Source organism: Pieris napi, chromosome 24 (genome assembly GCF_905475465.1).
Source record: "Pieris napi chromosome 24, ilPieNapi1.2, whole genome shotgun sequence".
Classification (NCBI taxonomy): Eukaryota; Metazoa; Arthropoda; class Insecta; order Lepidoptera; family Pieridae; genus Pieris; species Pieris napi.
Genome location: NC_062257.1, coordinates 1,719,865 through 1,733,773, shown reverse-complemented (window position 1 = coordinate 1,733,773; position 13,909 = coordinate 1,719,865). Strand labels below are relative to the sequence as shown.

At 33.6% G+C, this 13,909-nt stretch overlaps 1 protein-coding gene across 1 annotated transcript in view; it reads right to left on the bottom strand.

The window, feature by feature from the left end:
- Nucleotides 1-10,346, bottom strand: part of LOC125061767 (ATP-binding cassette sub-family C member 4-like) — a 77,327-nt gene extending 66,981 nt beyond the window's left edge. Inside the window, exons 1-3 of the mRNA XM_047667364.1 lie at nt 10,054-10,346; nt 3,715-3,846; nt 1,718-1,922 (exon numbers count right to left, since the gene is read on the bottom strand). Coding sequence (XP_047523320.1) covers nt 1,718-1,922; nt 3,715-3,846; nt 10,054-10,241 — 525 coding nt within the window. The 5' untranslated portion in view covers nt 10,242-10,346. The remainder of the gene's footprint in view (nt 1-1,717; nt 1,923-3,714; nt 3,847-10,053) is intronic.
- Between the last annotated feature and the right edge of the window lie 3,563 nt (nt 10,347-13,909).

The window sequence follows — 13,909 nt, the reverse complement described above, 5'->3', positions numbered from 1 at the left end:
ATTGGCGATAGAGAGAAGAGGCCTAATGTGTAAAACTGCCATTCTTCTTTTGCAATGGCAAGCAATAAAACATTTCTCTATTTGCAAAAAAAGTTATCACCTTAATGAAATCCTAAAATAAGTTTAACTAAAGTAACAACGATATTATTATTAAGGCGGAACGAAGTTAGCCGGGTCAGCTAGTTAAATATAAAATAAGTTTCATTAAATAAGCATCTCGGTAAAGGTCGTTGTATAGCGGGATCTTATACTATATACTTTTTCACTGGTTTTGATTTTTTTTTATAAAATTATGTTCGAAATTTAAAAATAATGTGACATTGACAGAACTTTGGGACCAACTACGTATGGGGAGTTAAAAAAATATATATTTGGACATACTACACGTCGGAAATATCTGCGAACCTCGCTGGAATGCGCTTCCCCGCACCCCGCCCCGTTTTCGCCTATCCAGTACCGTTGCCAACGCAATCGCCGACGCACGTGTATTATTCTTTAATCGCATTTTAGTGTTTATTGTTTCTCTGTAAATTTGTAAATAATTTGAATTTTAAATAATGTAAATAATAAGTATTTGTAAATTTCAAGTAGGTACGAGTATCAATAAAAATAAGTACACAAATAAAATATTTTTTATTTTTACATCTTCAATTTTTTTGCTATCTCTCCAGTTTGTATGACGTCATTAAGCCAGGTTCGCAGATATTTCCGACGACTTGTAAATGTCTATGAAAGCATGATTTGCATATCATATCAGCCCCAGACGATAATATATGATATGTTTAAAGTGTTATTGAATTGTGACGCTTATTTGATTTTTATCTGATACCGTCAGACATTATCTTAAGAAGCTAGCCTGCGAGGTTATAAAAAGGTTGCTTTGAGTTTGCAAAAAAACAGTGGCAAGTTATGCAACTTACATTAGTTATGTTACATAATATACGTATATGTATACTAGCTCACCGGGCAAACGTCGTTTCGCTATGTATATCATTTATAATAAAAAAATAGGGGTTGATCGTAGAGGGGTGAAAGTTGTATGTATTTTTTAATGCTGCTTAATAAAAAAATAAAAACAGAAAAAAAATTTTAAAAATAAAAATAAAATATTTAGGGGTGGACTACCCTTAACATTTAGGGGGATGAAAAATAGATATTGTCCGATTCTCAGACATACCCAATAAGCACACAAAATTTCATGAGAATCGTTAGAGCCGTTTCGGAGGATTTTAACCACAAACACCGCGACACGAGAATTTTATACTATATTTTTATTTTATAATAATTTTATATTATTATTCGCACACTTGAAGCTAAGCCTTTTTTTCCACTCGTAAATTGTAATTTAACATTGATATTTTGACATTAATGACATTAATATTTTGACATGATAATTTTACATTATCGGAAACATTCTCGTTTCCGATACTGTCCAATATCATAAGTGTCACTTAGATTTACGAACTCTTCAATAAGTCAAGATAGTTTTTTTTCCAGCGTCGCAATCCCACTACCCCTAATGTTATCTTAGTTATAAGCTCATGTATTAAACGATTAAAGCCTATCCAGCTTCAAACAAAGAGGTTCATTTAACATATACAGCGTACTGTGACTGTGTCCTCTATTCAATCCGGTAAAAAAGTGTTTTCTTTAAATGTAAAAGTTATGTCGATAAAAGACAATACTATAAAAACTGATTATTGTCTAATTAACCAACCTTCCTAAACATAAGTGAACTGACGGCAACACGCAGCTTCATCCCAAACTGTTGGCAGTAGAAGTTGCCGTGGTGGTTGAAAAAGGCCGCCACCATATTCGCGACAATCATCGCGGCTGCGTAGTATGCCGCCTCTTCTGTAGACATCGTGCTGTCCACACTCCAGTAACTCAGCAATTGCGCGAATAGCAATGGTGATAATGTACTGAAACATCACCTGTATTAATATAAGGAACACTTATATATCACACAAAATAAGAGCGTACCTCAAAGGTCGGCAACACACTTGCGAACTTTTTCTTATAACAGAGCAGAGGCTCTCCTGATGTTAAGTCATACCGCCGCCCATGGCCAAAAATATAAATATATTAGGAGGAAAGATGGCAGTGTTCCTTTAACCAAACAGGAGGTTTAACTACTGACTGGCGTAAAGAAGCTGTAGTGGTAAAATTAGCTTATGTATTTATTTATTTTTTGATGTGATAACGTCTTCTAAATCGATGAACGCCCACTGCACGCATGAAAAAATATGACTCATTGTCACTTTTCGCCTGAGCCGAGCATAGCATGACACATTGTCACGTTCCGCCTGAGCCGAGTGTAGCATGACACATTGTCACGTTCCACCTGAGCCGAGCATAGCATGACACATTGTCACGTTCCACCTGAGCCGAGCATAGCATGACACATTGTCACGTTCCGCCTGAGCCGAGCGTGCAAGCGAGATAGGAACTATCGGCCTAATTATTTAAATAAATAAAATATTTTAATTCACGAGTGTAAATAGATAAGGTATCGAAAAAAATATATTTTCATAACTCCGTTGTATTATACATATAATGATGATTAGTGATACTAATTAAATTAAATTCATGCATGCATTTTTTCATCAACGTATTCGATACGTTATATATGTCGCAGCCAACTAGCTTAATTAGCCGTTTAACTAGCGGCCTGAATTATATTCAACAGAAATATAGTATATATAAATATAGTGTCTAAACTCTTCCATACTAATTTTCATAAAATTTGGAGAATATCATCAAATTTGTTATTTGTCTTTATTGACAGTTTGGAGTAGGTGGCAGAAATTGGAACTAAATAGAAATGAACAGGATAGGCAACCTTACCCACGTCATCGATACAAGTTATTTATTTATTTAAAACAATATGTATGCCTAAAAATACAAGAAAATATGACATCACAAATTTAACACACATACACATCAATTACATTAGAACATAAGCAATCTGTCAAGGGAAAAAATTAAACAAACAACCCCAAAAAAAGAAATAACTAAAAGATAAAATTTATAATCACTAAAACTAAAAAGATAAAAAATAACAATAACATTGCAACAAAGTTACGGTAAGTTGGTATAAAACAGATCAATATTTTCATCAATGTTTGTATGTTGACCATTAAAAGTAGCAGATAAGCGAGCCGTAGGTACGTATAGACTTCTAGTACGAGTAAGTTTGATATAAAGATTCTAGAATAATTTGGTTCTTTGCATTATAAGCATACAGATTTGATACTTCTTTCATAATTTGAACCGTACGTTATCCCTGATAAACATAGGCTATAGAATTTTTGCATAAAAGTTAAGGTTTTTTTTTTTGGAGTTTATGGCCTGGTATCTAGATCTTTAGGCCAAGTCTTGAGTAAAAGTTAAGGTTCTATAAGAAATAACGATAGTATAGTAATAAAGATTTCTATATGCTGTGGAAACTATTGATAATAGAGCTGTTAACACTGACTGATTTTTTACTTAAAAATTCCCAAATCTTAGACATTGAAATACAGTGTTTATAATGAATAGACTGCTTTTTATTTAATTAACTAAATGAAGAATTCATCACTACTGAACTGATTTTTTATTATTAAATTGCAACATATACATATATATAGATATACATATATCATTAACAAAACAGATAATCGAAAAATTATATTAATCTGCTGTCAAACTGTATATAATTAAATAAAAACTTACCGAAGTACTGTATAAATGAACTGCATGGCCCCACCCAATAGATAGGACCAAATAAAGGTTCTATACAGAACTCTGATGAGGGAGGGCTCTCTCCCTGCTGCCTTCGCATATTTTTCTTCTATCAACCAATTTCTGTAAATAAAAACAATAGTTCGTAAACGTCTCTTATATTTAATAAATAATAATAATAAACTAATCTGTGATTATTGCCGTTCCCGCCAAAACGACGCCGGGCATAAACTATAGACGGTCGTATATCCATAGATTAGGCCCGGTATAAACTATAGATCTATAGATTAGCTTATTGTAACATGATGTCAGGTTTGCGGTGAGAATGGAAACATGACGCATGACGCATGACGTTTTGTAGCGTTCAATTGTGATTGGTCAAGCGACGTTTAATGACGCGTATTTGTCATGCGATGCGGTTGTCGTACGCGTTGACCAATCATAATCTCTGGTTTTATTTCTCAACTTCGAGTATATTGTGTGTTAAGAACTTTTATTAAATTGTGTTGTTGGTTATGTGTCATTCTTTATCTAATCTAAAATTGGGATTGGACATAAATAATAAATTTTCCAAGTCATGATAATATATCGTGAAATTGATTATTTATCGATTTATTTAGTAAATCCGTAAATTGTATATTTCACATGTATTTAGAGCTAGAATAAATAATTCTACAGATAAGACACGTGGGATTGGCGCCCAAATTTCCGCTTTCCATAGATTAGTCAAACTTAGATGTTTTTTTTTTGTTATTGAATTTAAAATTAAGCATTTTACAGTTTTAAATTCAATTTAAATGTGTACAAATGTGTTTTAATAAATGCTTGTAAGGGTTTCCCTTTTTTATCCTATAATTAATAATGAAAACCTGTGTAACGCTATTGCTACAATTTTGGAATAGGTTTTTGTCTTACGAAATCGTTTAATTATTATATACACAGACAACGTAAAACCATAACATACAAAAGAAAAGCCAGGTAAAAAATAAAATAATCAATAAAAAAACATGGCTGACAACCATGCATATTTTTAATAAAATTTTATGGCGCCAATTTCATACAATAAAAAAGAAAAGCCTGGCCGAAAATGATTAATAATAAAATATTACAAAACAACATGGCTGACCACGCATATTGTTAATGCAATTTTATGGCGCCAATTCCATACATGTAAAAAATAAAAGGTCAAAAAATTTAAATGTATAGTTCTCAAATTCGCGTACCGACTCCGTCACTCATTGATCGCCATGATTTTTATTACAAAATGTTTGTATAACAATTCATTATCATGAATGTAATTAAAGAAGGTTTATTTAAATGTATTTTAATGAGGCATTTACACAATGTGACGAAAAAGATTAGAAAAAAACTTTAGAGGTGTCAAGGGACACCCGGATGGAACGAAATTCCTTTCGATTAATTTATATGTTAATTGGTATCATAACAGTATGATAGATTATCTCGACACCAATCTTACGACGAAAAAAAAAGCCAACATCACGAGGTGTTCCCAGGCGGTCACCCATCCAAGGATTGACCTCGCCCGACGTTGCTTAACTTCGGTGATCGGACGAGAACCGGTGTATTACAATAGCAAATAGCAAAAAAGTGTCGTGACAACTTTTCGTAAGAATTTTTTCCGTCTAGCCCCCTTGCACAACGCGCGATAAGGAACTTCGTTCCAAAAATAATTTTTAGAGTAATGTTATTAACTATTATAGTTTATTTAAAAATGTATAGTACTTGCGTTGTTTTAAACAACGTCGTTTCGTGGTTTCTTGTAAAGCAAAGGAGTGAAAATCCTTGCCCCTTCCATCCCTAGATAATTTAAAAAGAAAGAAAAGTGAGTTACAGAATCGCAAGGCAGTTCTGTATTAAAAAAAAATGCGTGAACCAAAGACAATTTACTCTATGCAACACAGACCCGACAACAGGTCCCGTGCAAATAGTATAGTTCAATAATCATTTACGAGCGCGGACGCTCTCTTCGTGACTGAATTATCTATTATATGACGTAATGTCATGTAATTAACGTCAAACTGTTCATGCTGAATTTAATTCAACAATTAGCTGTTATTCAGTTTTTTCATAAATTTCTTTTTTTAGAATGTTATCTCTAGGCCAAAATTAAAATGTATAGTATAATGATAAGGCCTTGTCATTTTATGTATTATTATACATCATAATGACAAGGCCACTGTGCACTTGTACCCCATAAAGGCCGATTTACATTATCTTGGTGTTTAGGAGAGTGCTTTAGGATAGTACTTTAGTTGAAACATGTAAACGCTACTTGCTTTAGTACGGTTCTACTTGACTTTCAAGTTGAATCAAAATAGAATCGCTTTTTATTTTTGTTTCAAGTAATACCCCTCCCGCGCCCGCGCACCCCCCGAGATCTTCCCTCGTTGTGTGTAAACACGTAATTTAGTCAAATCTTTAGGAGAGTGCATAAGTGCCGTGAAACGCGTGCGTGTTTTTTGATTTTTATAGATAGCTAAATGGTCGGAAGATACAACTATCAAATTTGTGTCTAAATATGCTGTTCACGAATGTTTGTGGAACGTTAAAAACAATTTATACAAAAACAAACCGGCTAGGCATTCGGCATACACTGCCTTAAAAGAAGCTATTTTGTTTATTATTTATATTTAGATTATTTATTTCGAATAAAATCTCGTCTTCTATTTGTTCCATAACTACAGTTAGTATTTTGCGTAGAATAGAGCGTATTTGCCGACGTCGTTGCGCGTTCATTGTGGCGCTGTAATGATACTCTACTGGAAGAAATGTAAACCTTCACTCGCAACGCACTAAAGCACTAAAGAACTTGCCTTTCAAGTTGTACTAAAGCACTCTCCTAAACACTAAGATAATGTAAATCGGCCTTAAGTCTACCTACACCAAAGGGAACAAAATCTCAATCACGGAGTAGTATTAGCATAGTTTTAAAATTAATTTAAATAATACGGATTATAAAATAAATGAATCGTAGTTTTTTTATCTCAACAGTATAAAACTAATAATCTGTAATCTAAATTGCGATACTTGATAATATTTTTTATCTGTGTCGCTATTACCCATATTAATCTGAAAGCAATAAAATAATCTATTTAATGGCGCGAAATTTTTCTTTTTTTGCTTAGTCATAGACATTAATAAGAAATTAATAAAAATAAAGTAAAATTTAATAATTTATAATATTCATACTAATATTATAGAGAGGTAAGTTTTTCTTAATTTATAAAATAAAGACGGGATTTTTTTGGGGTTTGATTTATTCTACTCGTCTCCTGAATAGCAGCATATTAAAATCCACAAGAAAATGACGAAAAAAAAGATGGACCCCGGCTGTGCACCAATAGACTTTCTTTCTATGTGCGCATTTAACATTCGCTCGAACGGTGAAGGAAAACTGTGAGGAAACCTTGCCTTAGACCCAAAAAGTCGACGATTGATAAAGAAAGAAATAGATACAGAAATCTGAGGCCCAGACCTAAAAAGGTTGTAGCGCCACTGATTGATGAATAAATAAATGTTATTTTGGTGTTTTTATTAAATCAATTTCATATACGACGGTGATAGTATTTACTAATAATAATTTTATTGATTTATTTTTTTTCCATACACCAAAGAAGTATAACTTCTAACGCGTGTACATAAGTACACACACTCTTTTTTTAAATTTGTACTATTTTCTGTTTATTAATTTTTAATTATTTTTATTTAGTATTGTCATAACTTTTTTTCATCTTTTAGTCGATACAAACTCCGGGGAAATAAATACAGATAATGCAACTTTCTCTGCAGCTGTGATACTTTTTGACATTCAACATCTTTTGTCTTCAGTCACCGTGACCACGCACGCTGTAAAGCACGCGAAACGTCGGATAAATTTAAAATTATGTTAAATAGTTGTAAATTTATAATAATACATAACTTCAATCCGGTCAAAAAAGTTTTTTATTTAAATTATTTATTACTATTTATTATTATTACTTTGTAGGTTGAGAAAATTGTAGACTGTTTACTTGATTGTTAAGAGTTATATTAAATATATCTATGTTGATTATCTAAAAGCCTTGATTTCGAATCCTACTAATATTATAAACACGAAAGTTTGTATGTATGGATGGATGTTTGTTACTCTTTCACGTAAAAACTACTGAACGGATTTCAATGAAACCTTACAATAATATAGCTTATACATCAGAATAACACATAGGCTACAATTTATAAAGATATTGTGTGAATTGTCCAAAATATCAAGAACGTAGGAAAAAATCTACCATCTGCGAGCTATTCTGGCGTGCGCTTCGAAAACCGCTAGAGTTACACATATGTAATATATGATGGAAATGTTTATCTTTAATAGTCCTACAAAAATGCTCGCCTCAGTATATATCTATGTCTTATGTGTAAGCCATTATAGCCAAAATAGTGAAAAATTACTACTATACAAAATTATAATTTGTTTCAAATGCACATTTGGTAGTCATAAATTGTTTCCTAAATGAAAATAGATACTTTTATCGCTTCTGGTATTTAATGTAGATAAAATATGTCTTTCACGTCTGCCACGAAGTCGAGGGCACCAGCTAGTAAAAGTATAATACATAGTAGTACATAGTTAAGCAACACGTGGAAACTGCATGTTAACTGTATTGATAATTTTTTTAAATAAACCTTGAAATTTATATTAAAGAAAATTACGTTATATACGTTTCGAGTTTAAATTACGCTACATACAGTAGTAGTAGAACAAATTTATTTATTTATTTCTTCATTTACTTATTTATTTCTTCATACAGGGTGGTGAAAAAGTCGTGGATCAAACGCCAATAGGGGATAAATGAGGTCAGCAGCTGCAAAAAATTCTACGGGAGGTCTCTAAGCTCAACCCCTGCAGAGTTATATTTTATTTTGCGTTTTTATAAGAAAATTTACTTTTTTTACTAATTCTTATTAAAATTCGAAAATATCTACATCCTGTATCTTTTTCATAATATCCACTAGATTGGTATTGATGAGTTGCGTTAGACATACTATTTATAGTTGTTTATTGAGTGTATTGAAGATAATATTAAGTTATACGATATAATTTTTTTCAAATCACAACTTTTTATTTACTTCGGACCGCACTGTGAAAAAAAATTACTCTACCGAAAAGTGACCCTGTATTACAAGTTTTGGCGCATTTCATAGGGATTCTGAAAAGGTATTACACATAGCCATGAGTCGCTCTAATATCTTTCAAGGACGACAAAACAACAACAACGATTCGGACTTATGATAGATTATTTACCTACCAGTGACCAGTACTGTGTGAATCAGACTAGATTCAAAAAATTGGACAGATGGCTGGAGGGTTACGTAGGAATTTGATTAGATGGTGCAGATTAAGTATTGCGTTTAATCCACGACTTTTTGACCACCCTGTATATTTATGTATTTAATTATTTCTTTCTTTATTTGTTACATACGTTACTTTACATAACATACAAATTAAGGGGTGCAAGGGTCGGCCTTGTCGCTAACAAGCGATCTCTTCCAGGCAAGTAAAAAACAACAAAAAAAATTAATATCAAATCTTATAAAACCAACCTTAATCTAAAATGATACAAAAAGAAACTAAAAGGCTAATCTTACAGATTCATAAATTGTGTTGCAATACAAAAAAATAAGAAATACAAGAATTACAAAAGTTACGATTGATCAGGATAGGATATGGTTAAGAAATGTTTATGTAGAAGAGTTTTAAAGAGTAGCCAATCGTATGGAGTCGGGCAGCCTATTCCACAAACTAATGGCGTATATCCTACGAATTGCCTAATAAAAAACATTCACGATCTCCGCCATTAAGTTGTGGAATACGCTGCCCGACTCCGTACGATTGGCTACCTCTCTATCATCTTTTAAAACTCTTCTGCATAAACATTTCTTAACCTTATCCTATCCTGATCAATCGTGACTTGTATAAATCTTATGTTTCCTTTTACATAACTATTTGCTGTCCATGTATTTGTAAGATTAGCTTTTAAGTTTTTAGTCTGTTGTAAATTTTTTTTTTTTGTATTACTTTAGATTAAGGTACTATGTATATATGTATTTTTTTTTATATAACATTTGTTTCTGCACTTCTCGCACGAATCATGTTTCTCTGTTTTTAGTTTTTTCTTTAACTAGGGTTGCCTGGAAGAGATCGCTTATTAGCGATAAGGCCGCCCGTTGCATCCCTTATTATTTTTTTTTGTATTGTGTTTGATTTATTGTTTTTTTCAACGAAGTGTTAATAAATAAATAAATAAATAAAAAATAACAAATTCCCACCTTTCCAAAGCATCGCCCACCCTTTTCGATCCATATTTATCCTTTGTGGGCACCAGATCCTCGTCTTCCAGGTCACGCCTATTCCCATTATAAAATAACGAAAAAGTCCAAACATAAAACAAACGGGAAAAGAGTCCAGGTGCCGAAGGCTGGGGTTTCTCCCAATCTTTACTCTTTAAATTAACCATTTTAAAAACACGACCGACGCGTGAGCAAATTTAATTTTTACAGCGGCATCGCTGATAACACCAGCTGTCGACTGTACACACGATATTGCACTAAATGTTTTTCACACACAACATATTACAATTAATCAATAAATTATGCAAGTCATAGATAAACATTCCATAGGATTTTCCTTTCACGTCTATAATGATTCATGGTTGTATAGGGAGGATTGTTAATAATAATTAAAGAGCTGTGTACAACCCCACATGTATTTTAATAATATTCTCGTAATGTTAGCTTAAATAATTATTCCACCATTTTATTAAATCTAAATTTTTCCTGAAAGACAACGTACGCTATCTGTGAAGTTAGCAGAGCACAAAAATAGAGTTCTATTTGCACACACAATAGTTATGTAGTTCCTGATAGTTATTAGAAAGAGGTCTTTGGGGGCCTCATAGCCTAGCGGTCTTATTAAGTGGCAGCTAAGTGAAGGGTACCGGGTTCGATTCCCGGTTCGAGGGCAAGTTTTAATTTAATTTAAATTTGTTCTCGGCCTTTGGGAGGGTTGTGCGGTACCGGGCGAGTGCCTAAACCGTACATGGAGGACACCATGGAATTTCTAAAGACAAGCACGAATTATAAAAAATCCTATACTTGACGCTGGGCTAATGCACAAATCGTGCCAGAGCCATAAAAAAAAAGAGGTCTTTTTTTTAAATAGTAAGATGCTCTACCAGCTTCCCAGCCAGCATTTCTTATCGATTTCGATAAATAAGGTCTCATTAAAACAACACATTCAATTGTAATAGTTTCATATAAAAAAGGTTTACTTATAAAAATATAAAGAAGAGTGAGAAAAAAATATACATTATTAACCTCTGCAGCAGTACCCCACAGTAGAATACCCTACGACATAATATAATAATAATGATTTCATTACACATATATAGAAATCTGAGGCCTAGACCAGTTGTATTGCCACTGATTTATGGTTATTTTTTATATTTAATTTAAAAAATAACTTCACTCTTTATGAGGCAAACGTGAACATGTATTATCATGTGTATATTGCTTCGAAATCTTATCGATAATCGAAGGTGAATTAATTTACGTTAAACGGTAATAAAGTGTTATCTAGTTATAATTTTGATAATACTTGCCTAAATCGATTTAATGATTTTACCTTGGATAAGAAAATGGGTTAGTTTTTGTTCTAATTTTGGGAGAACTCACGGCCAAAGTAAAATCCGGACGTCGGTTATACCAAGCCCAGACACAAGTTCTGCCTTGCGATTCTGTAACTCACTTTTCGAACTCACACAGCGGTTTTCGCATCCGCGGTCGCTCTCAAATCAGTCGTGAAGCAGTCATTTTATGATTTGGCATTCTAATAAACAAAAAACAAATATAAGCTCCCACCTTTTCAGAATGCCAAATCATAAAATGACTGCTTCACGACTGATTTGAGAGCGACCGCCGATGCGAAAACCGCTGTGTGAGTTCGAAAAGTGAGTTACAGAATCGCAGGGCTGTTACAAATGAAAATGCATTTTCTAATGAAGTAATGTAATATTATTAAAATTTATTCCTATATATTTATTAAAGTCTCAGCAAAAATAAAAAAAAATATATTTGATATGGCAACCTTTGGCTTTATACAAGCCTTTAATCTGTTTGGCCACGAATCTATGGGACGGATATACGAAGTTTCCGAGGGATATTTCGCCACTGCTTGCTCCAAAGATATTTTATATTTTGTTTGAAACTATAGTATTGTCAATCAATCTTCTACTTGTACTTGTGTTGTTGTATATTGTCTACGGTCAAAATCCATGAAATTTTTTACGTATGTCAAATATAGTCCTACCCTTAGGACACGCGATTGGTGGTTTTATTTTGGCTTGGTTTCATTCTTCCTCTAGCAGACATTACGTCTCTATACGTATTCATAGTGTACTATGGAGATTGTTTTGAAGAGTTGTTTGAGTCGATCCCTTCTGATTTCATCACCGTACTAGCCGTATTAACTTCAGATTCCTTCACAAGACATTTTCTTTTTGCTGTGGAATCGACTCCCGGCGGGGTCTCCCTTCGAAGATACGTCCTCCAATTGTTTAAAAAAGCGTTCTCCTCCCGTAAAGGCCGGCCACTAAAATGTCCATGGGCGGCGATGACATGTCCTTTTTAGGCATCCCGTGGACTCATTTGCCCACCACCCTATAAAAAAATACATTCATCGCTCTATTTTTTTTACTCATTTTATTCATTAAAACTCTCGAGACTCTGACCCCTCTTCGGACCCCGGCAGCATCAATTAACTTTCTATCCGCGTTTAACATTGGCTCGTACGGTGAAGGAAGACATCGTGAGGACATCATCCTTAGAAATAAAAAGTCGTTGATCACTTACTTACCTTCGGACAGCCCTGCGCCATTGCAAATTTCATAAAAGATTTCCCCTGGTAAAAAAATAAACGCATTATTAATAAATATAGCATTTAACATTTAAGTATTTTTCAATAGGAGCAAAAATTTATGCCAAAAATTGTTAATTTATTACGTAAGTTTTTCTTTGATGGGGCAATACATATAACCCCCGGCGTAACTGCTTGGGCCAAAGGGTCACTAAAAACCCCACTGTTTCGCCAACACTGGTAACAGCGCCTACCACGCGATGTGTTTAACAATGGTTCTTGTCGCATGAATGATTTGTGATGACCCTTGGGGTCAAGGGTGATTCTCAAGTAGCCCCACCTTCAAATTGGAGCTGGAGGTCGGCTCCAGTGCTTGCAGAGTTTCATCAGCATTTTAGATGCCGAACGCATAAATATATAATTATATTTATTTATTTATTTATAGCCTTACTAGCTGACTTGGCGAACATCGTACCGCCTAACAGTCGATTCTTTATTTTTTTAATACTTATTCTGCTACTCAGGACACCGGTCTAGCTAGTAAGATTAAAAAAAGAAAGTTGATAATACAACAAATACATTATGTCAAAAAATAAAAACTTACCTTCCCGGAACCCCTCCACTAACACTTGAACTTTATGATATGGTATTAAAGTTCAAATTGCCTTTAAATATTATTACGAATATTTTGTATGGGAATATAGAAAAGTATTATTTTTAGACTTTTTCACTCAATTTTTTAAATTTTTCTCTCCGTAAGAACCATCCTCGTACTTCAAGGAATATTATAAAAAAAGAATCAGACAAATCGGTCAAGCCGTTTTCATGTTATGTCGTGACAACGGAAAATGGGTTTCATTTTTATATATATAGATATCAGAATACAAAATATGTACATTATAACTGTTATTTTCCTTAATCTATGATAACTGATTCTGTGTGCCTACGGGCAAAAGCCTCCCCCATTGTCCTCCATTTTTCCTTATTGTAAACCAATCTCGTCCTGCCCTGCGATTCTGTAACTCACTTTTCGAACTCACACAGCGGTTTTCGCATCGGCTGTCGCTCTCAAGTCAGTCGTGAAGCAGTCATTTTATGATTTGGCACTCTGATAAACAATAAACTACAAGCTCCCACCTTTTCAGAATGCCAAATCATAAAATGACTGCTTCACGACTGATTTGAGAGCGACCGCCGTTGCGAAAACCGCTCAGTGAGTTTGAAAAGTGAGTTACAGAATCGCAGGGCAGGTCGTCTTTCCTGCCATTTCCA